The 26794-nt window shown below is 37.7% G+C and overlaps 1 protein-coding gene across 6 annotated transcripts in view; it reads right to left on the reverse strand.

The window, feature by feature from the left end:
• ssh (Protein phosphatase Slingshot) overlaps positions 1-26794 on the reverse strand; it is a 171612-nt gene that overhangs the window by 78486 nt on the left and 66332 nt on the right. Inside the window, exon 1 of one of the 6 annotated variants that reach the window (XM_046626766.2) lies at positions 12657-13527. The exons of 4 other annotated variants lie outside the window; for them this stretch is intronic. In XM_046626766.2, coding sequence (XP_046482722.1) covers positions 12657-12736 — 80 coding nt within the window. In that variant the 5' untranslated portion in view covers positions 12737-13527. Of the gene's footprint in view, positions 1-4208; positions 4323-12656; positions 13528-26794 lie in introns of those variants that run through there. One more of the 6 variants, XM_046626770.2, reaches the window with a different exon arrangement.

Genomic DNA, 26794 nt, shown 5'->3' on the forward strand with positions numbered 1-26794 from the left:
GAGTTTCTCGCATTCTTTCATCGCCCGTAACACGGAAACGGAATGTGATAACAAGTTGAAACGACTCGTAGAGATCCAGTTTAATCTTTAAGCGTCATTTTAAACTTTGTTCGAAATTCCTAGGATGTTCTATTCTCAAGGTACAGTCTGTAACAATATCGGTATATCTTTACAGAATCTTACTTTTTCATGATTTTAACCATTTCAGAATTCCAATGGACATATACGTTTCAAAAATTCATAACAAGAGTGATGCACTTTGCGATCGATACCTCTAAATCGATCTCTGTTGGACGATTTAAATTTCTCGTAAATTTGAATTCCCTAATAATGTTTCCAAACAACGCTCCCTTTCTTCGCCTATAAATATGCATCTCCCCCCCCCCCCCCCCCCCTTTTTTTACAATATGCACAAACAACGATCGAGGGTACGAGCACGATTCGTATGAATTGGAGATATCGCCGTGGCAATGTATTCCCGTGAAATGGAAATTGAATCTTTGAAATAGAACGAAGGGAGTTGAATTCAAGAGAGGAGCGAATAGAATAGAATGGGAAGGAAACGAAGAAAGGAACGAGAAAAAAGACGTCCCGACTTCAACCCTCCGTCACTAGCACGGCTGTCTCGAACCAAATGCATTATTCCCGTGATCCAAAAGCCAGACCCGAGCTTTTCATCCCCCAACGAATATCAATTCGATCCGCAAGTTCGCGTTGACGAAAAATGAAACCAAGATCTAGAATTTTTAAACATATTCACGGACGTACAACAAAATATTTCTCGACTTCTCTGTCTTTTTTTTATTTTTTCTTTTTTCCTGTGTATATGTCGATTGAAGAAAGAGTTACATATTTCTGGCATGAATAACGAGGAGTAAAAGAAAAAGGTTCTTCGATCTCCGATGTCTTTTAATTGGTGACGAAACGCATCTCCATGAATTTCATATTTTGGTTTTCAAAACAACGTTCATCCGTCTTTTCTTTACTTAATTCTGGTCGATACTGTGCGACGATAATATCATCTGCGTATCCTTTAATCAGAGCATAATGTCTCTTTTCGCGCATGGACACAATAGTCGAACCTTGGGCTCATTCGAACTCGAGAATAAATGTCCTCTCAAACGTTTCAACGAACGCGAACGTCGCTTGAACGGACAGAGAAGGGAAACGGTGGTATGAAACTTATCGCAAAAGAATCGCCTACTTTCGTTGGCCTGAAAAGGTCGTTCCGTGCGCGAAGATAAAGAAAAAAAAGAGAGAGAGAGAGAGAGAGAAAAGAAAGAAAACAACGTCAAGAGGAGTAAAAGAACTAAGATTGCAATGCTTGATCACTCGTACGCAAGAGTAACCATAAACCCGCATCGTGTACCTACATGAACCATTAAAGTTTCCGTATTTGGAAACGATTTTTACACTAAAATGTTTTACGCGAATAAAAAAAGTCAAACGACATTAGAAGTCTAAATTACGACGCGGTTAGGAAAAAGTTTACGATTGCCTGAGAGAAAAACAATTGTTCACAGATTGTATTGACGAGAAACCGAGTGACGATGATTAATTTTTAGTACCTACACAAACGTGATAAAATTGCAATAAGGTTGAAATTCGTGACGTTATGTCGTAAAATTGCATTTTGAGGAAAACTAATCATCTCGTAACTCTGGAATTGTTTTTTGCTACTCGGTAAATTGTGATACATTATTTAGGACAAAAGGATCACACTTTGCAAATTGAACCCTTTCGTCAAAGTTATTGTGAAGTTGTGCGAAATAAAATGGTGTCGTTTCTTACAACGTTTCGTTACATTGACTTAGAAACTAAATTAAACGTCGTGAATTGTAAAGAATATTTGCGATATACGTTATAAAATTTATCTACTTACAGTCGCACGGATTTAATTTTTTCCAATAATTTTCAAACGAATCATTATCCGCAAGGTTCGATAAATTAGAAAACTGAAAGTAATCGTCTAACCGCTTATCCAGAAGAATTAATATTAACCTGTCGACAAGATTTTCTTACGAATGAATAAATTGAAAAAAAAAACAAGGAATAATTTGTCTCGAGGCACAACAATAAACGAACCATAATACAGTCGTAAAATTTAGAATCGACGTTCGAAAAAGAATGCAAATAGGATCGTCTCAAAACAGGATATACGATAATTGTTATGTTCTATGTACAAATGCACACTATATAATTAGTTGCTACACATGTACCTGTACAACAGTTGCAACTAAGCGAAAAAGCGACGACACTTCTACCAACATCTCAAAGTTTTATTGTACTCCGTCTGTATTGTGTTTTTTTTTATTTTTTATTTATTTATTTTTTTTATCGTTGTTAGCGAGTCAATTCGTTGTCGGCCAGGATCTCCTGTATCGAGTCTCTTTTACTCCTCCGGAGTATTTCGCCTTGGGCAAAGATACGGACACTTATTTAGCATAATAAAGCCTTCCTTCGTTTCTACGGGGACTACGGCAGCAAAAGTTACCAAGAGACATTTCCCCTCGGGCAAGCTCTACTTATGAGGCGTTCCGTGCCAATTCTACCACCGTCCGATCCTGTTCATCAATTTCGATTCATAATTTTATTCTTCTCACTTTGTACACCGCATTGTTTCAAACTCCGAAAAGAAATTGGAATATTTTTATCTTATACGAATACGGGATATATTCAAGCTTGAGAAAATCGATCAAATTTCTGTCGAAAAAAAATTATCAAAAATAAAAACAGCAAAGAAATCACTTTTTAAGCCTGTACAAGATTCATAAATGAATAAAAGTTTGAGAAAGAAAAAAGGCACATCGAAAAATATGTAAGAAGGAACTCTGTATTGAATTTTCAAAGAATAGAAAAAATTAATTCCTAGAATTTCCAAATTTAAAAAGTCTGTTAAAATGTAAGATCCGTTAATGGAAAAATAGGCAGACGATTAGAGCGTTGATCAAATTGGCAAGGAATGCTCCATATATATGTGTGTGTCTAAGCATGTGCATGGATATCTAGTACCCGTCAACCCGTCGAATTTATTTTCGTTAGTCATCCTGCTCCTTGAACCCCTCTTATTGTTGGACAGAGACGGCAAACGGCGCCCTCTTCACCCTCTCCCTTTTTCATATTTTATTTTCCTTTCATTTTTCCGTATCAGCCTTCTATTTCTCCTCCGCAAGCGAGATAAGAACGCGACGTTTATGCTGTTGAAAACGCTTCACCGAAATAAGGAAGACATTACTCAACGTCGGTGTAGGTATTTGCAATTACTAACCGCGTAAGGGTTAATTTTGTGCACCATGAATATAGGATGATTGTTCAAACGTTGCACATTATTACTGAACAAAAGACAGAATTTCTCTTGTGAACAATATTGTAGCGAGTTGATATTTGTGAATAAAGAAACGTTGGAGAAAGTCAATAATTTTCGATCAATCTTAGTTCAATTTTGACGAACTTTTACCGTTGAAAATAAGAATTTATAATGAAATGCTAACCGGAGATTGTAACGAAAAAACGAAGAAGCAAAGCAAGCTTTTTTCCAGAATAATTGTATCGAAATGCAGATCTCGACTCAATCCGCGTGTGATTTGCCAGTCGGTCTTGATAAAAAATGGATAAACATAATTAGGTATAATCAGGCTATAATAGTTATTTTCAAAGATTTATGCATCCAGAGAAAGAATAGCACCAAAAATTCTGCACTGAGAAAAATTTCATTTCTTACAGTAACTAGGAAAATTGAGTAAAACAGGCATCGTTAAAAAAACTGTTTCAATATTGTTGGAATTGGGAAAAACGAGGTACGCCTAACCATTTTGCGCTATCGTCGATCCATTTTTGGTAATCGCAACGCAAAATCAGTTTCTTCGGTTTACTCTACTTTTTTCAGTTAAACAAGGCTTTAACGTCAATTTATTCTCGCACGATCATTAAATTTCCGCAACAGTTGCAAGAAAATCTAGTAACAGTGATCGTAACGAGAAAGAATAGTAACGGATACCAAACTCTCCGGCAACAACTACAAAACTAATTTTCATTCTGTACCTAGAACTGTATTTTTCGATTGTGGTAAAAAAATGAAAATAATTAAGAACCGAGCGGTAACCAGAACCAAAAATTTCTCTCTGCGTGATCAACTAAGTACAATACGAAAAAGCCTCACTTGGTTTCACTCGTTTGTGTTATTTTATTTATTTATTAATTTTTTTCACCTTTAATTTTTTGCAAGCACGCCGAAGAAAAATTATTCGGCTACTTTGCTTTGCTGATTTCAACTTCAACAGACTCTGCGTTCCTTCGGAACTAACAGTGTTCGAACCAAAGCATGCGGAGGATTTCCAAAGTTCCTTCCTCTTCCTCGCAGCCAAAGTAAGTAAGCACACGTACACAAGGAAGCACCACACGTATCGTAGTCACAGCTAGTATTGATTTTAGAAACTTCCTTCTACTTCGGGTTTTGCATTATAAGAGCGCATAATTCTCCACGCTTCCCTTCTTCCCTTCCCCTTCTTCTCACTCTCTCTCTCTCTCTCTCTCTCTCTCTCTCTCTCTCTCTCTCTTTCGCTCCGGCTCTTCTCGCCCTTCGGTATCGTGGAATGCGGTGGGTTTTACTCCTTGGTGTCCTGTGCGAGGCACATTCTTTCAACTTATACATGTCTCACACACATTCAGGATATTGCGGTTTCGGGAAGTTGAATAAGAAAAAGCCGGAAACCTACACGTTTCTGCTTGTCGCGTATGCCAGTTATTATAATCTTCGCGCGTAACTCTTCTACGCACAATATTCAACTAACCACATGTAGGTTATAACTCTGCCTGAACGACAGATTTTTAAGGTAGATAAATCCGATTCACGCGGAAAAAAAAAAAAAAGTTACCGCAATAAAATCAGTTTTCTTCCACTTTTCAATACAAAATTATTCACGGATGGAGTTTTATGTTATTTTCTCCGCAATATATCGGTTTTGGTGTTGTGAATATCGCGTTGAAAAAATTTTTACCGAAAGGTCTGGTTTGGGCCTGATAATTTCACTCCCCAAAGGGAACTGCTTCGTTTTATTGAATAGTGAAATCAAATTTTACATTTCACTGGACATTGACGCAAAACTCGGTGCGAACGTTTCCTGAAATTCGTAATCGTTGTTTGTTTGAAGTAAACTTGTGCGTAACACGTACAGCAGCATTGATTCATATTAAATTCACCGTAATTTATCTGAATAAGGATAAAGTAAGCTGGTAGTAAAAATTAATCATATATACGATTTACCGCGTGGCATGTTTGTAGGCTTGTACAAAAGCAAGTCTGCAAATGACATGTGAAAAAACGTCAGAAATTGCGTGTCAAGTATTTCTCGCAAGCGCTGCGTCGGATAATTTGAAACTGATGAAACCAAGATAAAATCGGTCGAAATTGATGTTCGAGTCACGGTTGAAATCACGGGGGAAATAAATTATGATACCGTCAAATATTCAAGTCTTTAGGATTGACCCGATATTGATTTGAATCAAAAAACTGTTATAACCGTTAAAAGAAATGAAGAGAGAGTTTTAGTGAATTATTGAAAAATAGTTTCTCTAATAAAAAAAAAAAAAATAGGGCATCGTGAAGCGAAATCGATGCAACCGACTATATTTTTTACTTGCATTTTAAAGGGATTGAAAATATTTGAGGAAAGAATTGCTTTTTCTCTCATTCTTTGTCTCTCTGTTTGGCTATCCCCTCCTTGATGCAACAATTTTCTGAAAATTCCAGACTTTCCAGGTTCCTTTCAAAAAGATAATACACTCCGACTTCAAATTCGTAATTTATATGAATATTATAACGAATCATTTTTATTAAAAGATATCGTTGCGTGTCCTAAGATTGATAACATTATCGGAAATCCAGTAGCTCTAAAAATGAAGCAAGCAGTCATTCTAAAGTTACAAAACGTGATGACAAATCGAAGAAAAAATATATGACACATTCTCGATTTCAATGTGACTGAAGTATATGATTTTTGAAAATACGAAAATCATGTTTGATGCTTTGAATCGCCACGATTCAACAAATTGTGACAATCCATACAAAACGAGCCGGAAAAACACTGTTTTTTCGTAATTTACTTTTAATCGATAAGAAAAAGCAGAGATATATCGGTAAATAGAAAGAAAAAAAGAAGTGTAAGAAAAAAATTTTATTTAAGAAAAACAAAAAAAAAAAAAAAAAACAATAGTTCACTTGAAAAAAGTAATAAAGAGAAAAGGTATAGGTAGGTTTGTCGATAAAACATTGAAAATTAATTCATTTCCAGTATAACAAACGGTTCAAATTAAACGGGACGTGGCAATTTTCCATGCTAATGATTTGTCTGTAAAATCCTTACAAGTATCAGATTTTTTCATAGAGCCGTTTCCGTAATCATCGCGGGAGTTTATCGGAAATACCGAAATTTTTCTAAAAACCTACTTTTCGTAGTTGAAATAAGGAAAAATCGATTTCCGACCGAAACCAATAGTTTTCTTACATCACTAAACGTGATAAAAAGTTATAAAGATACATCGGTGTATCGAAGTTAATAAATTTATTTTCCTGTCGAATGTTTCGTCGCCAACTTCAACCTAGTCCGATAATCTAAGTAGCTAAGTACATATCTTACACATAATTCCGCGATATTAATAGTTTTCATACGTCGCCAAAGATGATAAAAAATTTAAAAAGATACATCGGTGTATCGAAGTTGATAAATTTATTTTCCTGTCGAATGTTTCGCGGCCAACCAAGTACGTACCTTGTACATAATTCCGCGACACCGACGGGCAAAGGAAACGAACCGAACTGGAGAAAGGAGGGAGAAACGAACGAAACTATGCGGCGGTGTGCGTTGCCAATGGAAACAGAAAACACACAAACGCCGACACGAGGTCTTTATTGTACCGCATGCCGTCTCCTAGGTTCCGAACTACACAGCAGCAGCAACCGCTCGCCCACTTCCTGGTTGCGTCCAGCCAAAGCGGCGCCAGGGACTCGAATCGATATGTCATCGGCCTGGAATTTCGTTTCCGAGACAACGCCGCAGACCCGAAGTAAACGTCGACGCGGATTCCGGTCGCACCTGACACCTTACGCCTTATAAGACGTGTAACGTCTTGGAAATATCTCGGCTGTTTCGACGTCGGCCGCAAGCCAATTATTCCAGTACACTCGGCAGCAGCGATCCTGAGATCAATCATTTTTTCGACCGCTCGGTTACGTTGGCGATACCGAATCCGCGACCGCGGCGCCACCTTCGGCCGTCCGCGAAACTAACCTAAAAATATGAAATTCTACGGTTATGGGACACGTTGCGTTTGCAAAGATCGAGCCTGTTTCGCGACCACCCGGCGGTGGCGCTGGGGTATGATTCAGGATTGCCAACGTAAGCGACTTGTTGAAAAAATTACCCTGCTCGTAATCAATGCAGCCAAGTGTACGTCCGTTACGTGCGTTTACAGATACGCTAGAGGACTCGAGCGTCTTCAAGGATGAATCAAATGTTAAAGGACGAAAGAAACGAGCGGTTAATATGGCTGACCTTGATGGAAACAGCCTCTTCTTTTTAATTCGGTTATTCGAGTATCTCAAGAACCGCGCGATTGATAAATTCCAATATTTAGTCGGTTCTAAATTGCGTCGATTGTGAGCAAAATCATCAAAATCCTTTTATTCGTTCTCCAGATATTGTCGGAGAAAAAAATTGTAACACAAACGAAAACAACCATGCGAAAATGATCAGAGGTGATTCTCTACAACTTTAAATGTTCAGACCTAGTGAAAATCTACTGAAATTTGTTCACTGAATAAAATGAGCCCAAAACATTAGAATAGAATGATAAAGACGATGTAATGATAAAATCTCTTCTCAAATCGATGACATCTTAATTTGACTTTGTCGAATTTTCTGAGATCAATTCTTACTACATATAATAAGGGATGTTCTTTCATTTGAGTTTACTATCAGTGAAGCAAATAACATCGCTGGAGATATTTTAACAATTTTTTTTCGCACTTCCTAACTTTTAATTTGGACGGTACAGACGATTCATCCAGAACATATTATTACACGGAAGAAGAGAACAGACGGAATGCCGAGCGATGGAAATAAAAACTTGGTTGAGACGTCGGTTTTTTTTTTTTTTTTTTTTGTATTAATTTTTTCAATAAATATTCAATCACCTATATATGTAATTTCTTCATTCTACAAAATAATTTGCTTTAATTCAACTTGATGTTTTTTTATTACCGCCGCAAAGAAGTAGAAAATAATTTCATTAATTTTAAAAACAGTTTTTCAAATTTATTGATATTATTTCATTGTACAATGGTGCCTATGAAGTGACATTATAGATAGATACCACTGTTTGATTGAAATAATTTATTAAAATCAAAGAGACTCTCGTGAATTTAAAAAACCTACTTATACGTTTTTAGATGAAGACATTTTTTTTATATTTTTTTTTTTTTTATCAAGTAAAACTAAATTATTTTGTGGTTTAAAATCAGAGCGGCGCAGTTAATGAGTTTCATTTTCTGAAAAAATCAAACAAAAAAATAAAACGACCCCTGGATAAGTAAATGAAGAAAAAAAAAATCCGACAAAACTTTGCTCTGACAATGCAAAAAATCCAATCTTACCAAGACATAGTAAAAACGTGTCTGGATCTTCATTACCGAAACGGTAGATAAATTTCCAACAAAAACGACGTGAAGTTACCGACGTCTTGATGTAAAGAGAGCTTCTACAAAAAAAATTCCGAATACACATGCAGTTACAGCCCGTCAAACTGGGCTATATAATAGATGAGTCCAGGTGATAAAGAAGCTCCAGTGACGAGCAAGAGGGGAACTTTTTTATACGCGCTGTATTAATAAAGTCTCCGCAACTCTCTGCTGCACAGGTACGGAATACGAACATAAAAAAAAAAAAAAAAAAAAAAGGAAAAGAAAGAATTCGATGGGAGGAGCAGCTGTGATGTAGATATGTAACGTGGAGTGGAATCGCTTTGGGAACCGGTGAGATTCGTATAAAAATCTTCGTAAAGCTGTCAAAGCCTTAAAATATTCGGGCATACGTGTGCAACGTGTTTAAACTTCTCTGTTACACGTTATAAGAAGTGGTTAAAAATATCGATCAACTAATTTTCATCAAGTAGAAAATATTATTTTTCAATTAACAGGAAAGATCGAGAATGAGACTTTCTTACGTTCCTTAAAAAAAAAAAAAAAATGACAACGAGAAACAAATAATTTTTGTCGAAATACTTTCAAAATAATGCGACACTGTATTTCAAAGTTGAAGCATTTGTTTTAACGTAATTTCTCGAAAATCTTCGCGCATAGCACCCTAAAAGAAAAAAATTCAAAATCTACCATGCAATTTGTACGAAATAATTGTGTCCATCGGTATTAAAAAAAAAAAAAAAAAATAAATGGTGCAGATTACAAAAACTGATCATCATTGTCGTTTGTAGCGTATAACTAATACCATCCGCGGAGATTCCCGCAGCCATACGCATGAGGTTAGTGGGTAAAGGTATAACGTAGAACGGCTAGAAACGAGCTCCAACAGGGTCCCGAGGGTCCCGAAGACCCGGGGCCCTTCCTCTCTGTGGGGCATTAAATCCAACACCAGCTGTCGCGTCGTCAGCTGACGTAGTATAGCCGCCATCTTGTTTCCCGTCGGCGAGATTTCGTGACGACAGCGATTCGAATTTAGTGCTTCTAGTCTTCTTCTACTTCTTTTTCTTCTTCTTCTTCTTCTTCTTCTTCTTCTTCTTCTTCTTCTTCTTCTTCTTCTTCTTCTTCTTCTTCTTCTTCTTCTTCTTTTCTGCAACTTGCCAGGCAGCCTCTTATCTGTTCCTCGTCTATAAAAGCGTTGCTCCGCAAGAAGAGAAGAAGAACAAGAAGAAGAGGAGGAAGAAGAATCTATAGGTTAGGTATATAGTACGTAGGAATTTGTAGTGAAAAGAGAGAGGGGGGAAAAAGATGGGGGACTCTGAACTATTATTCACTCAAGATTTACTACATTCCAGGTATAGAGGCACCGTCTCAACTTTTGTGTTTTTGGTTTGTACCTACTCTGCAAGAAAAGAAATCCTATGTCGTTGCCGAATAATAAGATGTCAAGAATCTTCTTTCTTTATACAATAGTTATAGTAGTGATAGTTATATTTTTACAATTGTTTCTTTGTATATATATATATATATCGGCAATCGAACACATCATGTTGAAGGTAGTAACGTTATCGTAGCGATTAATACTGAGGAAAAATCATTATTTCACAATTTTGGAATGGTCTGAAATTCGGTAAACCGTCATGAAACAAAACACATTCATATTTCGAAATCCTAGTACCTTCAAAATCGTTTGAAAATTAAGAAAACGGTGATTTTTTTCCCCAATGTTTCGTTGCGATAACGTTACTAATTTCAACCTTTTTCAATTTACGATTTTGTCTTATTACACGTACATAGCAGGCTAAAAATTGGAATGCTTGGTAAAAATTACTTTTTCCCCAAGAAAGCGCAGTAAATACACTAAAAAGTGAATTATAATTTATCGCGCCTGATAATTAAAACACCGTCAAACTGACTCCTCAATTTTTTAGACTATTGTAAGATATTCGTCAGGATTAACTCGGGATTTTTGTCAATTGGTTTAGTTTTTTCACATATTGTGACATATCTACAAAATGCCATCGTCGCGTTTATAAATAATAATAGTAATTAAAATAAAATTAAGCATGCATCGTGGAAGGAAGGTGGAAGTCGTTGTTTATCGAGCCAGCAATAATTGTTACACACGGATGCAATGATGAAAATTCTCAAGAAAGAATCTACTGAAATATATGTACCTAAAAAGATATCGGCAAACATTCATAAATTCCGCAATTTCTCGAACACACAATTCTAGTAAGGCGCGATCGCCGCGAAAAAAATGTTTGTACATCTGCGCATTGAATAAACACACTCGTCGCGTGTAGTATCATTATAAAATATCAAATTACCACTGATATAGTTTTATGGCCAATTTGTTGGTTTTTTTACTTTTTGTGCGGAATTTGACCACTGATTATGTGTTTGTAGGAAAACATGGTAGATGTATCTTGTTCAGGTATCGATTTAAAGAAATCACATCACAGATTAAGAAATAAAGTTTTATACAGTGAAACTATTAATAATATCGAGTAATTCTTAATATCTCACACGATGTAGTACATCGAAAAATTGATAACGATATTATTATAGACTAGCATGGTTTTTTTTTCTTCGATTTTTATACTTTTGCGCTAACAAGCATAATTCAGTTACATATGTACCACAAATAATATGTAGTACATACTCTAGATACCTGGACATATACGTATAACCTTCCAGTGTTACATGTGCAATGGACACGGCGATACAAGGCAGGCTAAGAATTCACCACCGTGCCTTCTATACTTTTATCCGGTTTCTAAATCCTGCATAATTTTGCAAAATATTTCACGTTGAAACGGTGAAATATACGTAGAGTTGAAACAGAGTACATCAAGGAGAAGTGAGATAAGAGAGCCGGTCTGGCGATTATGCGACGAGAAATTCGCGTGTAGTATATTCATGTATTGAAATACGTGTGTAAAAAAAAAAAAAAAAGAAAACAGAACCATGATTCGTTTTTTGCATTGAATTACACAAGCGTAGTTTTCGCCACAGATAATAACATTCAGGCTATTTCACTTGGAAATTTGTCAATACTTTACTTATTTCAAATCGATATAATTTTAATTTTTTGCATGTTTCTTCGTTCGTAGACGATTGAAAATAAAATTGAACGCCCAAATAATTTATTATGAATATTTGTGCAGCTCGCCAATCTTGAAATTGAAAGTTGTCATTTTTTCCATCTTCTTCCACGTGTTAGATGAAAGTTCTTACTTGGCAATGTTTGCGATATAATCGGTGCTTTGCGAGTTACGCAAGACCTGTACGTTATATAGAGCGTTAAATTTGTCTAACGGTGAATTCGTCAATCTCCCGTAACACCGTGAAAGCGATTAAACCCAACTTCCAATCATTCGCTTTTAATCGCGACCCTAACCAACTCCAGTTCGGCAATTAATCTCAAAGGTGTCATCTCGACACGCCGTCCCAAACATGTTCGATTCCCTTGATTGTCGAACACGCGTGACACGGAGGAACGAGGGAAGGGAGGAATCGGACGGGAATGGAATTGGAACGACACGTGCTCGCCGCTCGGCCCTTCGCAGGAAACAAAAGACACGCGCTTTCGGAGCGAGCCTGAATCACACGGCACATAACGGTTTTTTCGTAAGGACGGAACGCCGCGAGCCACGGAGGAATGTTTCGTGGTATTATTCAAACGAGTTAACAGTCAGCAATGACTCTGCCTATCGCCGAGATTAGCAAACTTCTCGGAGGATAAAAACTGACGATGAGACGAGATGATAACGAAACTTTTCACGGCGTAAAAAGTTCCTTGATAGAATAATACATCGTACTAAAAGTTACGAGAGTCGTTAAATCTAGTAACTTTTCTACGCTCTGTGCCTGAAATTTACTACAACGCTGCAGGGAATATAAATTCCCTAGATACGAATAAACCTTGTAGGGAACTTCTTTGTCATAGGTTGATAATTACCTGATATATTGGATGTAACCGTGCCTGGCATCTTCGAAGAGAAACCCAGGGTTCCGCATAACGATATTTTCAAATACCATTAAAACACACTTGATGATTGGTACACGTGTATTCCACCACTAACACCCGTTCACTCGTTGTACTGCTAGGCTTGCGCATCCGCATAAGTCCGTGAATATTGTATCGAAACTTGTTTGGAGCACACTTTCGGTGATAAAAACTTGACGCTGAATAAAGAAGAAGCGATTATGACAAGTTAGTCAGAGTTACATTTCAAGCACACACTAAAAACGCCGACGATCTTTTTCCACTAAACACACACGCGGCGCGGTATTCGAATTTCAAATTTAAATTCCAACCTCGTTGTAATCGATCGGGCTCACTTCAACCGCGATATTTTCGCGGTAATCATTTTAAACCACCGAAGTTGAAGAGAACGAGGTATAACAAGAACGAGAATAAATATTCCATGGCAAAGTTGACTGTTCCGTAATTCAAACGATCCAATATTTCTGAGAATCGTACGATTCAGCCGCAATTTTCAAACTCATCGTTGAATCAGTCGATTACCACGATAACGTCGTTTCTCCTCAATCTCCTCGTCGTTTCGTAACAAATTCACCGTCGATTTTCGTCAAGCGAGAAAAGAACGCTCACTCGAGGCAAACAAGATAAAACGAATGAAAAAAAAACACAGTAAGCCACGCAGCGTCGAACCCACCCGCGCCTATTATCTCCAAATTTCCACTTCACGAGGCTGAGATTCTCCGAGTTTCGGATTAAACTGCTGCGCTGCGCACGGACGGCGTGGTTTCGTGTCGTTCGACCGTAACGCGACGTCCACCATCAGTTTCAAAAGCTGCGAGGGCTTGACGCGCGCGCAGCAGCGGACGCGAAGCGACTGAGGATCTCAACGGCGAATGCCTGCGACCAAACACGAGACGCCTCCTCCCCTCCCCTCCCCTCCCGGCCCCTCCCCCTCAGACGACCGCAACGCTCCCCCTGCACGCCGCCGGCAGCCGTCTACCGAGGACCCCGCGCCCTTGCAAGTGAGGGCAACCCCCGTGTGACGCTTTTTCCAGGGGTCTGCGAATAGTGCGGGTTGAGTCGAATCGAATCGAACGGTGAAATTCGACACGGAAATCGGAATTGAATATTCCCGGTATTCGAATTATTCGAATACCGGAGTATTCGTCGCGAACAATGGTTGAATAGTGGTAGAAGCAAGTCGAATAAAGAAATTCGACACGGAAATCGGAATTGAATATTCCAGCATTTGAATAATTCGATTAATGGAGTATTCGTTTCAAACAATGGTTGAATAGTAGTCGAACCGAATCTAATAGAGAAATTCGACTCGATAACAAAAATTGAATATTTCGGAATCGAATATTTCGAAGAATTCTAATAATGGAGTATTTGTTTCGAATAGTAGTGGAATAATAGGCGAATCCGAACGAATGGTAAAATTCCGGCAGTTGAATAATCGGATTTTTCGAATAATTGTAACGGTTCGGATGCTGAAATATTCCTTTCGAATAGTGGTTAAATAGGTAGAATTTTTTCAACAATTCAAATAGTTCGAATACTGAAATATTTGATACAGGGAACGAATCGAATCAAATCAAATCTAATGTTCCAAAATTTGGATGAATCGAATTTTTTCAACGATTCGAATAGTCTGAATAAATTGGAATATTCGAATGGGTTGAATTTTTGAACAATTGGAATAATTTCAGGTAATTAAGATATTTCGAATACTGGAATATTTGATTCGAATAATAGTCGATTCAATTTAAATTAAATTAAATATTCCAGTATTTGAACAAGTCGATTTGTTCGGAGAATTCCGCAAGTTTTCTGCATTATTCACTTATACCTTCCGTATTCTTTTGATACAAACAAACTTGTTTTTTTACAATTTTGTATTGATAATGTACGGTATAATGTGCATTAATGAGTTCCTGGTGGCTCATAATTTTTTTGGAATCAAAATTGAAACGAGCTTTCTTACTATGGAAATTTCATGTATCTATGATCAATGTAGGTGTCGTTAGTTTCTCCTGTCACTTGCATCGCTAATCATTGGCACATAAAATTTACCGAGTTCCAGTTTGGATTCCAAAAAAATAGCGAGCCACTGCTGTGTACATATAATTTTCTATCAAGTTCGTAGCCATTTTTATAGCAACATTACAGATTTTTATTATTGTTTTTCTCTGAAATGTATTCTAAGAGTCGAATTAGACTTTTCTGTCAAGTCCGGAAGGATTATAAATTCCTTAGAGAATATATTGAATATTTTTCTTCATACAGCGTGTCGATTTGTTACAGACATCTGACTGCGGATAAGTTTTACAGAATTATGCGAAAACTTTTACAGGCAAAACGTTGACCACAGTGTTCGATTGAGACACGGTAAGAGATTGTCAGAAATATAACACGAATGTAAAAACGACATGCGAAAAGTAAATTGGCGTTACAATAATTTATAAAAATGAAATATCCAACAATCCAAGAATCTGTGAACGAAAATTTGCAACGAGTACATTTTCACTAATATACAAACAAAATTGCAGCCTGCCGACAACCTGCTTTACTTACTAAACACTGAATACGGAAATTAATTTTACTTTAAACCGAAGAGGTAAAAAAGGAAGTTTCGAATATCGGTCGGTAAAAAATCGATGAAAAACCCATCGAACCCGTTACGAATGAGAAATTTACAAGATAATGATACGCTCGAACACTTCTGGCTCGCTAATGGATTCTATACGTTACATAAGAATATAGAAGTTTATATTCGTTGAGTTTAGACTGTATGGCGAAAGAGGAGAAAAAGGAGGAGAAGAAATAAACCAAAAAGAACAGCAAATCGATCCGTAAAGTCCATCGATGGGATTTAACTGAGGTAAGTTTCCGACGTAAACTTCAACCGGGATGTAACTTGATTCCTGCGCATCAAGCCGATGAAAAATTATCTCATAATTTTTGCATCCGTGACAATTTTTTCGCGTATCAGGAAAGATCTCTTTATTTCAAAAAATTCTTCCGTCCTCGCCTATTTTTCAACTACCGTGATTGTCAAAGCAACGAGAAAATGGCTACTCACGGGTTGTAACGCACACGTAAGTAATAACGCGTACCAGAGGAGTTTACAGATTTACGCACACGGTAGGCTGCGTTCTGGACATGAAACGACTTTAACATGAACAGGTGCAATGCTCTGGAAACCTGTTTTACGTAACGATTACGGACCGCGTTTCTCTCTCCCTCTCCCTCTCTCTCTCTCTCTCTCTCTCTCTCTCACTCTTCTCTCGCTCTCTTTCTGTCTCCCGATACATGCACCAGCTTCGAATCACACAAAGAACGCCTCGGATGACCAACAAAGCATGCACCAAAATACCCGGTCGAAATAAATCACCTCCTCGCGCAGAGAGCGGGCGTTCGTGTTTTCGTGGGGAGAAAAAAATAGGGAAAAAAGACGGATAAAAAAAAAAAAAAAATAATTAAAAAATATAACTGCATTTGTTACACTCAACCCGACTCTGATTTTAAATTCCTGTCGAACGATTGCCAACGGGGTTCCAAAACGCTCGAGGCCACTGGGTCAACCCATGAACAATTTTTTTTTTTATCGTTATTATAGAAGCAAATATTTGGAAAAAAAAATAAAATAAATTTCACATCCTTCAAGGAGATGGATTATTGTGCGAAATATATATTTTCGAAAAATGCAAAATTTGAAGAAATATACTTGGTTGAAAATATTTATAATCAACTCGATCCGTGGTAACGTTGAACAAAATGTTTTTCAAGCGTTTCTTCGCGCATGGAATCGTATAATCAAAAGAGAATTGAATTGGATATTCAATTATTTGTTTTCACAGTCAATTATCGGCTGTGTAATGAGTTTTCATTTTCACCGTTACTTTCACCAGGGATAGAACAATTTTCATAAAATTTACCAAATCGCATCGTGTTCAATTTTCATTTTTCAGTTAACACGGAATTTTCTTTTTTTTTTCAGGCATCAACGACGCGAGAAAACGAAGGTGAAGTCTTAAAGAATTGGGTAAATATGTAATCAACTGACAGAGATGACAAAAAGAGAAGTTTCGTCATGTGCGCATAATATTCCGGACATGAATATACTCTTACAATATTCGAAATTTATCGCGAATTAAAATCATGTAGAAAAGGAATGAATAAAATTTATAGAAATTTCGGAGCCTTGGACGCAGCGGGATTTTTACTTAAGGAAGGTTAGTTTTCACAACGTCGGACAATACGCCGTGTGAAGGTGTCGGTGTGTGAATAACTTGGCTAATAATCATCCGAGGATGAGACGATAATACATATCTCGTGTAGAACCGGCGATAAAGGCGTTACTGCAACGAATGTCGAATATCTGATGTAACCGGCTGACCTACACCCGCACAAAGGCGAGCCTTGAAACATTTTCCGCGGCTTTTACGCGTGCAAGCGAATCAGCGAACTGCCTCCGAGGAGCGGAACGCCGTTAAATACGGTATGAAATAAGGAGAGATAGGAAGAGAAAGAAAGAGAGAGGAGAACAAACACCGAATATTGGCGAACCTTCTTCGGCGAAATAATGTTTTTAGCATTCTAACCTCAAAATCGTGATTTTTTGACTTTCGTGACAAAAATTGCGAATAATATTTTTTGATTCGCGTGTTACAGCACTCACTTTCGCCTCGTATCGTAAACCTCACATCTTGTCAAAAAAAAACCGTAACCATACTCGTTATGAGATGTACGCGTTATTCCATGCGTGGTTTCCGTACATAAAGTATCCGTTTCTATGACGGTCGAGTGAATCTGCATATGCGCATGCGCGGAGTACTGAAAAGTCTTTTCCGTACCGCGCGCATGCGCTGTCGCGCACAAATCTGACATTGCGCCGCCCTAACCTCAATTTCGTGCTTCGTGAAAAGACGCGTAACATACTCTTGTTTTATAAAGAATCGTCTGCAGCAAGGAACCAACGGCTTTTCGCCTTGCGTATATTACAATATTCATCTTCGGCTCGTATGCACGCTCACTTACGAATATTTCAAACTTATACTCGGACCGAAAAAACCGCGTTTGCCTCCTTGTTACAGAATACACTGATATGTTTCTTAGACATTGCGGCTGAAGCGCCATAGCCTGTCTGGAATACGTGCAAAATTGAAAAATAAAAATCAACAAAGATGGAAGAATTCGATTTATGAGACGAGCAGTGCTAAATTCGTCATTTTCATTAACTCTAATTGGTAACTTGGGGGTGGACATCACCCCACACATTTTTCAAACTCCTCGTAGAGTCCCTTAGTACCTCAACTTTACCTATGTTTTACAATATTGAAAAAATCAATTGGCCTCGGGAAAACTGAGAGTGTATTTTCTCCAACCTTTAAACAATACCTAGATATTATTTTTAGATTTTTAAAACTCATCGTTAAAACAGGGTATCACTTTTTTGGACCTGGGGTGAATTTGACCCCGTGTGACAGTTATGCGATTCTACGAAATTGTAACGAGTTGGGGTTAACATCCCTTTGGTATTTTCATTAATTTATTTCACTTTTCTTTTTTCCAGCGTATTCTTTCGCGGTATTTTGCATTTTTTTTGACGCGGAAACAAAGGAATTGTCTCGTCCCGTAAACTATACCCACTTATCGTTATTAATTTTACTTTTTTGTCGCCGATAATTAATCAAACGAGGGGCTCGTTTCTCCCCGCGTCGTTTCTCGACGGCTTTAGAAAGGGACGTTAACCCCGATCATACGGAATAACACGCAAACGCGTGCAGCGTCTGCGTCACACGGTGTATTCGTATTTCACAACGCGTTCATCCACGTCTATCTGACGCAATGAACCTGGGAAATTTTTTGAATACGCGTAAGAAGTTCGATCGTTATTCCTAATTTGCCGAGACAGTAGTTGCAGATTTTTTTTTCTTCTCCGTCGAGTAAAGACTGCAGTGTGTTGATTAAAAGTAAAAAAGAAAAATTGGCGAATCGGGTATGCAACAAAAGTGAAAAAATTTTTACAGAATGCTTCAATAATTACCGTCTACTTCTATATCGACGTTGAGAAATATTAAACATCTGCATCTCAGTTAGGTTTTGTTATGAATAAGGAATTTTGAACCAAGGTTTCACGATATTCCATATATATATGTTGTTTACATGTAATAAATATCCTTGAAGTATTTGCAGGGTATGGACGAACTTCCACGTTATGATAATTACACTATCACATCAGTGTTCAGACATATGGTTTATCGGGAGAAATTTTGTTTCAGTATAGATATATGATTAAAAAAAAAAAAAAAAAAAAAAAAAACCATTTATAAAGAAAGAAAAAAGTTACTGGATCGAACGAAACACAAATTTTGCGATATTCCGCATCGTTGCATATCCCGCTTGATTCGCAAAATATTACGCTACGTTCTGCAGACGAAATTTACAGGTACATGAAACAACATGTCTAAATGGGTAAATAAGACGTGGCGAAGTTTTTACGGAGGATTTGGAAACTCGAATTAAGAAATTGCCACGAATTTTGTGAATTCATCACTTTTGATCGATGCTTATGATAATTCATGAATTTATTACACTTTGCAATCCATGCTCCCCAGTTTGTAGGTTATAAACTTATTTTCGGCTTATAATTTGCTCATTAATTCTCTTGCTCAATTTCAATTATAACCTACCATTATCGAGTACCTAGTCTCAGTAGGTACTTTCGTAAAATTGTGAAAATTAAGGTGAAGTTGATCTTTATTTTAAACGATGTCAGGTATTGCAAAGAATGCAACAGAAGCTTCAGCATTGTTGTGATTGGATTTGTTGAAGAATGAATAGTCGAAGTTGGCTTTTTTCATTACACGAGACTCGGCGCGACGATGTGGTTTAATCCCCCATCTAAAAATTCGTTTTTTACACCTATCGCTTGTGTACTTTTTGAAAGTGTTCCAGGCTTTCAAGAGATGTGAAAAAATTCAGGATTTCTTCTCAAAGTGTTGGCTACATCAACGAAAAGTTAGCAGAGTCAAAAGTGTTTAAGTATTGTTTACAAAAATTGATATTCAGAAAATGACTATTCCTCTAAAAGTCCCGGTATTCACACGACAGAGGGTTAATAGTTACGCGAATCCATTGACGGTTTGAAATTGTCCAAAACATTGGATATGTTGAATGTAAGTTACGATTCCTCGGGCAGGTGATTCGGACAATTTCTGTAAAACTGAACGTCGACGACGGTGTGATGTGAACAGAAACCAGGTACCGTAACGAACAAACATTCCGCCGGTCGTATTTTATCTCATTGCACAAATGCGCACACAGTGCAGACCATGAGCACGGATTAACGCTGAAAGATAAATAAGTTCCGTCCTCAAGAAAACCCGTTCGAACATAGGCAACAAGTAGTGTAGGTATATCCACGAATTAACAAAGGTCGAAGGGCCAACGGCTGCGTTTTGGTAAAAAAGAAATGAACTCCGAGACTGTGGGTAAAAAAATAAATATCGAACAAGTAAGTAAATAATGAAATCGTGAAGAAAAATATTGCCGACGACAAGGACGCCCGTTCGGATAGGTTCACGTTAAGTGCACACGTGCTGCACGTGCCTGTATGATATATTCATTCTGAACTTGCGGTCGGTTTGCCCGCATTAGAATTGGACAAACACGTCTGAATAATGGCCACTCGGTTTTTTATTTCTACATTTTGCGCAACCATTCGACCCGCACATCCTTTATTTCTGGCGAACAGCGTGTAATAGTACCAAGAACTCACCTCCAATCGCATTTCTGTTACAAGAAAAATGGTGTCAAAATATCTAAGCACAAGTGTAACTCTTCCCACTCAAGAAACACTGTATTTTTTGACTTTGCTGAGGGGACGATTTTTGAGACGCTGTGATTGAGCCAAACAAACTGAAAGTGTGAGGTGACCGTCTGTGGAGTAAAGTTATAGAGCGTGTTTTGAACCAAGGGATCAGAACTGCCCGACCCCGATCTAAACACAGTGAACGTAATTAACAAGATCAGCCGTTGAAAGTCAGAGTGACGTAAAGTAAATCACCGTTTGACAGAAATTCAGTCAAGACTTTCAGCTTTCACATCGTGACACAGTGAACACGTCGAGGGTTGCTGCGGCGGTGTTCGAGCCGCCTGTCTGTCTTATCATTTCGTTGGATCACAGCTTACGTTACCAAGAGAATTTATAAAACTTGTCAAGGTTCCTCGGTCGTGTGTTTGTCGTTCCCACTTTTACGCACAACGCGTCTCAATTCCACGGACAAATAGCTCCTTGGATATGTTCTCTTTGAAGAAGAAATATCAGGGTGAAGTTTGTTTTTCGATGTTGATTCAAACCATCCCGAGGCACGCGCTCAAAGACTCTTTTCTTCTCATCCAAAGACTCGAGGTATTCAACGTTGATTGCTGTCAAGTGATGCGATCCAAAGTTAGAAACTATTATGGCACCTGCGTCTCGTTCATATACACTGAGAATTGATCGCTTCCACTTTCAAGCCTGCTCCTTTCACGGGTACCAACTCCAAGGTGATCAGAAAATTTTCCGCAAACTCTTTCGACGTCACGCTTTTCATCACAGACGGAAAAATTCTTCCGACAATGCGAAAGCTCATGGCATTTATTAATCCAGCGATCTGATCGCGGGACAGGTAAGCGTTATCCTCGCTCCGTTAGTCGTTGTATGTAACACGTACCGGGTATATTCCATTTCACGATATGTAGTCGGACGCGGTAACGACCGCGGGCTAATTAACCGTACGGTATAATTAGACAAGCGCAAGCGATGTCTGAGAAAATGTTCGAGGAAACCCGCGGGAGGTTTGGTATGCGACAAGCTGGTGCGATAATTACACACACATGTATACAGAATTACACAACATCTGTTGACCGAAAATACACACCCGGTTCCATTGTTGTTGACTTCAATTTAACCACTTCTTAGTCGTTCAATCTAACTCGACTGTTCACATCCACCGTCTCTGCGTGTCTTTCATCACGTTGCGTGAACTGCCTAATTGACGTATGTTTCACTTCGGAATTTCCGCGGATTGTCGGTGGGAATAGCGTCGATCGCAAGGTAATTAATACTTGGCGATATTTAATACAAATAATAAACACCCGACGATAGAAAGATGTGTAATAAGTTTCATCTTCAGCAGCTATCAGCGACTTCGACTCAGGTACACAGTAAAATTCGAGTTAACGGACTCGTTATGTGCGTTACCAAAAGTGGTAAATCAGTACTTCATTATGCAAGCTTAATCCGATGCGCGAACCATTACCAAAAACGGTCTAAGGGTTGAATAGAGATAAAAAAAACAAAAAAAAAAAAAAACACCAGCCGGGTTTCGGTTTGCGGAGAACAAAAACATCCGGGGATCGAGGATGTTCGTGGATTACAAAGGATTTCTCAGGTCTGCAACAACGGTGTCAGACGATCCGGGCTGTCAAGGATTTTGTGGTGAGGCGTAGCGCGATAAAAGCCAGACACCTGGGAGTTCGAAAAGCTGCGGCTTTGACTATGGCCGTATGGTTCGAAGTTATGACTCATTGTGCGCGTGTTGGGCGAGTGTCGTCGCGTTGGTTGTGTAGGAGTCTAGTTAACACGTGCAATTTTTTGAGGTCTTGTTACTCGCATGACCGCAGAGTTATTGTCATCCATCCTCGTTACGGCTGACGGATGCTTTATGAAACTCAACGGGATATTTACACCGATCTGTTCAACAACGCACTACGCACGGACATAATTCACGCCGTTCCGATCCTTCCGTATCATCCAAGTATTATTAATAATTAGGTTATTGCTTCGCGTATGCCGCCAGTTTTCTCTGAAACTCTTTTGGCAATCACCGGAGCAACATTTTACATTGCTTGTAAAATTAGGGTGTTTCAAATTTTTTAAATTTTCAACTCTCCAGCTCCAAGATTCAAAAAGACTGAGCACCCGTTGCGCCTTGATTTTTCTACGAAGATGCAAAGTCGATATTAGCACACCTTTAACACGTATCGTCTCTTTTATATTTTACAAAAAGAATACATTATGGCCCAAAATGATTGTCCAAAGTGCATTACCGAGATAATTGTGATATAGGAGGGTCGCAAAAAATGCCATAATGCATTTCTTTGTGAAATATAAACGAGATAATTCATGTTAAACGGATGCTAATATGGATTTCAAATTTTTTTTTTTTGTTTTTTGAAAAATCGGTTTTATACACCTTATAACTGGTGCTACAGTGTTCAGTTTTTTTGACGCTTCTTTTTAGACCTGAAGCAAGCATTTTTTACATGTGCCGGTAGAAAAATTAAAAAAATTTCAAATCTGAAACACTCTCTCTGTACATTTATTCAAAATGTGATATCGGTTGCCCATCTGCTGGCATTGAGCAATGAGTTTCACAGAAAATACTCGGTATAATAACAATGTTCCCGAAAGAGAGAAAGAGTGCTTTCATGTTCTGCGTAAGAAAATTTTAACAATTCCCCATTTAAAACGAATTTGCATTAAACGAACAATATTCATCCCCATTGACCGTGAACTTTGTACGTTGAATGTTTCTCATTTTTCGAAGATGATTTTTCTAAATCGCCATCTGAATATTGCCAAAAATCTGCGGTATAAAACAGAAGCTAAATATTCTCAACCGTCACAGAAACTCGATTTCAGAGGTTTATTTGCGCTGCTGATTTCGATATTGAGGGTGAAATTGTAAATATCCGAACTGAAGTTAAAATACGAAGGATGAAGAAAAAAAAAAAAAATTGAACTCCAAACGTCGACGTGATATTTACCAAGGTTGGCCGATATAAAAAGTTTGCAAAAATACTTTCTGCTACTTTTCCTCCAATTCATCTACACACGAAACAAAATACGTCACAGACAAATAATCCGTGACATTTTGATTATACGAATCGACGACGTAGATTCTTGGATGCGGCATATATTTTCCTCTAACAATCGTCGTATGCCGCGCAATAGACCGATAAAAATCGAAGGTTCGATCAAACATCCGTTGAATAAAAAAACAAAAAAAAAAACAAAAAATAATAATAATCAAGAAATATTGAAAGCGAGGCGAGGACAGGCTGACGGTGACTGCTGACTCCAGGGTCCATAAAATAAACCAGCTGCAGACCTTGGGAGGTCAACTTTCCAGCTCAAAGTTCAGCTCCAAAAAAAGTAAACTCACCGAAGCGTTGTTAATGCGAGGATAATATCGAAAATTAAGTATTCTCAGCGTTGGTACGTGAAACGAAGCGTGCATAAGTTTTATATCGTATAAAAACGAAGTAAGCTCCGAGAAGTTACGTCAGGTTATCAATACGCCAGTTTGTTTTAATTTATAAGACATAACGGACTTTCCGTTTGTCCCAAGACTTTTCATTTCGTTCACCGTCACTTTCGCCATTCGTTACTCGATTTCTTCAGCAGTTCACAGATTCGTATGGACTGATGAAATTTACTATGGATCGCGCGGAATTCAACATTTTATTTCTATTCCCTGGAGAGTTGAGAATAAGACTTTATTTTTTCTTCATTGAATGAAGAAAATTTAATATCATTGCTCTTTGCATTTATCAATTTTTACAATGAGACATGGATAGCCACAAGTGATGTATTCCAGTGTATGTAAAGTGTTTAGATTCGAGACTGAAAATAACAAACATGTCATCGTTTCTATCATCTATCACGTATAGAGAAAATTTGGAATAACTAATCAAAGGGTAAAAAAATCAATCGCTGTAGGTGCAATAACTTGGATATTAAAATGCAAGTAGAAGCGTAGAATCATTTGAACCGTACTTGAAATTGATAAAAATTTGAGGATGTATGGAACTAATAACTGGTTCGACAATGTGTAGAAATATAAAAATTATGAAATCAAGATTTAAAAAGTGTTACTGAAGCTGATCAAGTTATATATCTGGTTTAAAAATCAGTCCCTGTAATATCTACAGGGGGAATATAAAAACGCTTAATTTCAAATTTAAACATCTCGTATGATCAACAATATGAGAAAATCGCATTATTCTATCTTTGCATCTAAAAAAACATTTGACATGTTCGATTCTGATGAAAAGTAGTTCGTTTTATTCATCAATTATTATTCTCTCTTTTTTTTTCTTACTACACGACAGTTGGTAAAAAAAAAATCCAATATGCAAGATCGTTATAATTTACGTATCATAAGATTTCAAAAATCACATGATCATTATTCTGAAACGTAACTAGCAATCATACGATTTGTGAAGAATTTATTTAGGAATGAATCGAGCTATTTTTATTTTTTAATAAAAATCAGAAAAGCAATGCATGGACTTTTCGGTCCCGAAAAAGTGTCGGCGTGACATTCCCTTGATATTCGTCCTGGGAGATATAAAACCCTGAGATTTCTGGTTTTCCATATCGCTGGGCATGCGGGTTTCGTTGCATCAGAACGGAACGGAACGATCCATGGGCGTGCGATAGATCAATTTGACGACGCTGACCTTTAGCGACTGACTGGGGAGATATCAGAGCCAACAGCAGCCAGAACTCGGAGACCAGGAACAGCGGGATATAAATCTAGACACGTAGAAGTCGAAACGCTGGGTTTGACCACGCCGTGTGCGGTCAAATATCGTGGAATAAATAACAGAGTCGTTCAACGTGCGCGACGATTGTTTCAAAGACTCTTATCTGCGGGACGAACGAACGTGTTGAGATTAGCGCGCCATGTTTTAAAGTAAATAATTCGTATGTAGTCACCGCCGTTTATTCACGTCTGCAGAATATAATTGGAATTTATGCCGTTCACCCACTCGTAAATTTACCGAATGCCGTGTGCGCGGTGTGTACGTGCATTCGCATCGCGAATAGATGTGTGTCACACACGTACCGTGTAAGCACAAAGTGCAGCGCGGATGCGGAGGTGAGGAAAAATCAACAGCGATAAGCGTTGATCGGTATCAGCTTAGCCGCGGACTCGGTGGAAATTTCGACAATATCGAGTTTTTCGTTTTTCAAATAATTAAAAAATATGTGCAATGAGAAAAATTTCATTTTTTATGGTAACTAGAAAAACTTGGTAAAACAGGCGTCGTTAAAAAAACTGTTTGAATATTGTTGGAATTTAAGGACTGAGCGGTAATCGGAACAAACAATTTCTCTCAGTGTGATAAAAAATTCATTACAATGTTCGTTGCAATATTCAGTGCGTTGAAAATTGACTGCAAAAAGTTCTTGGCGTATTAGGATGTTGAAAAACATAATTTGCGATTTTCCACCGTGACATTCTCCGAAAGGGTTCTTTTAGGTTAAAAGGAAGGTTCTGAAAAAGGATCAGCATGATACCTTCTGTGGAAGGTCGCGCTCAGTTGAGTTTTTACTTTTATACATTTTTTAAAATTGATTAAGAATCGTGAGTAATTTTTTTTGTTTATTGCCGACATAAATCGTAATATCAATTTACGTCACTCGCAAGATCCGTACTTGGAACATCAAGTCTCTCGTTGATGTTTGAGAAGTGTGTCCGACGACTTTTTCATTATGAATTTAATCTCATAAAATAGTTGTAATTTAATGTAAGCTTTTAATTTAGGAGAATAAAATTCCCACTTGATATATTTTTGTGTTATGGATCGTGATCTTTGGATTGAATATAAACGTCAGCAAACAAATAATAACCGAAGTGTTAGAAACGTGTTTCTTCGCGTACCTATTCAAAAAAATTTTAAATAAAAAATGAAAAATCAACTGATTGTGAGCGCGATCTTCCACGTAACGTATAACGCTCGATTTTTCACAGAATCTCTCTTTTGGCTTAAACAAACTTTTTAGATGGTGCCACGGTGGAAAATGGTAACATTTTTCGAAAACACCCCATTGCGCAAACATTTTCATCGCAGAAGATTGAATTTTTTATTTCCGGGAGACATGCTGCCGTTATCTAAACTTTGCTAGAAGGAATTTTTGGTCAAACCTTGTTTTAATCATGTCAAAAATGAAAAACTCGATATTATCGAAATTTTACCGGAGAGCCGCCACAACGAAAGTGACAGAAAAATCTAAATTATACAATTACTGTCCGGTTGGGTGGTTC

The sequence above is a fragment of the Neodiprion pinetum genome, chromosome 5 (genome assembly GCF_021155775.2).
Source record: "Neodiprion pinetum isolate iyNeoPine1 chromosome 5, iyNeoPine1.2, whole genome shotgun sequence".
Lineage (NCBI taxonomy): Eukaryota > Metazoa > Arthropoda > Insecta > Hymenoptera > Diprionidae > Neodiprion > Neodiprion pinetum.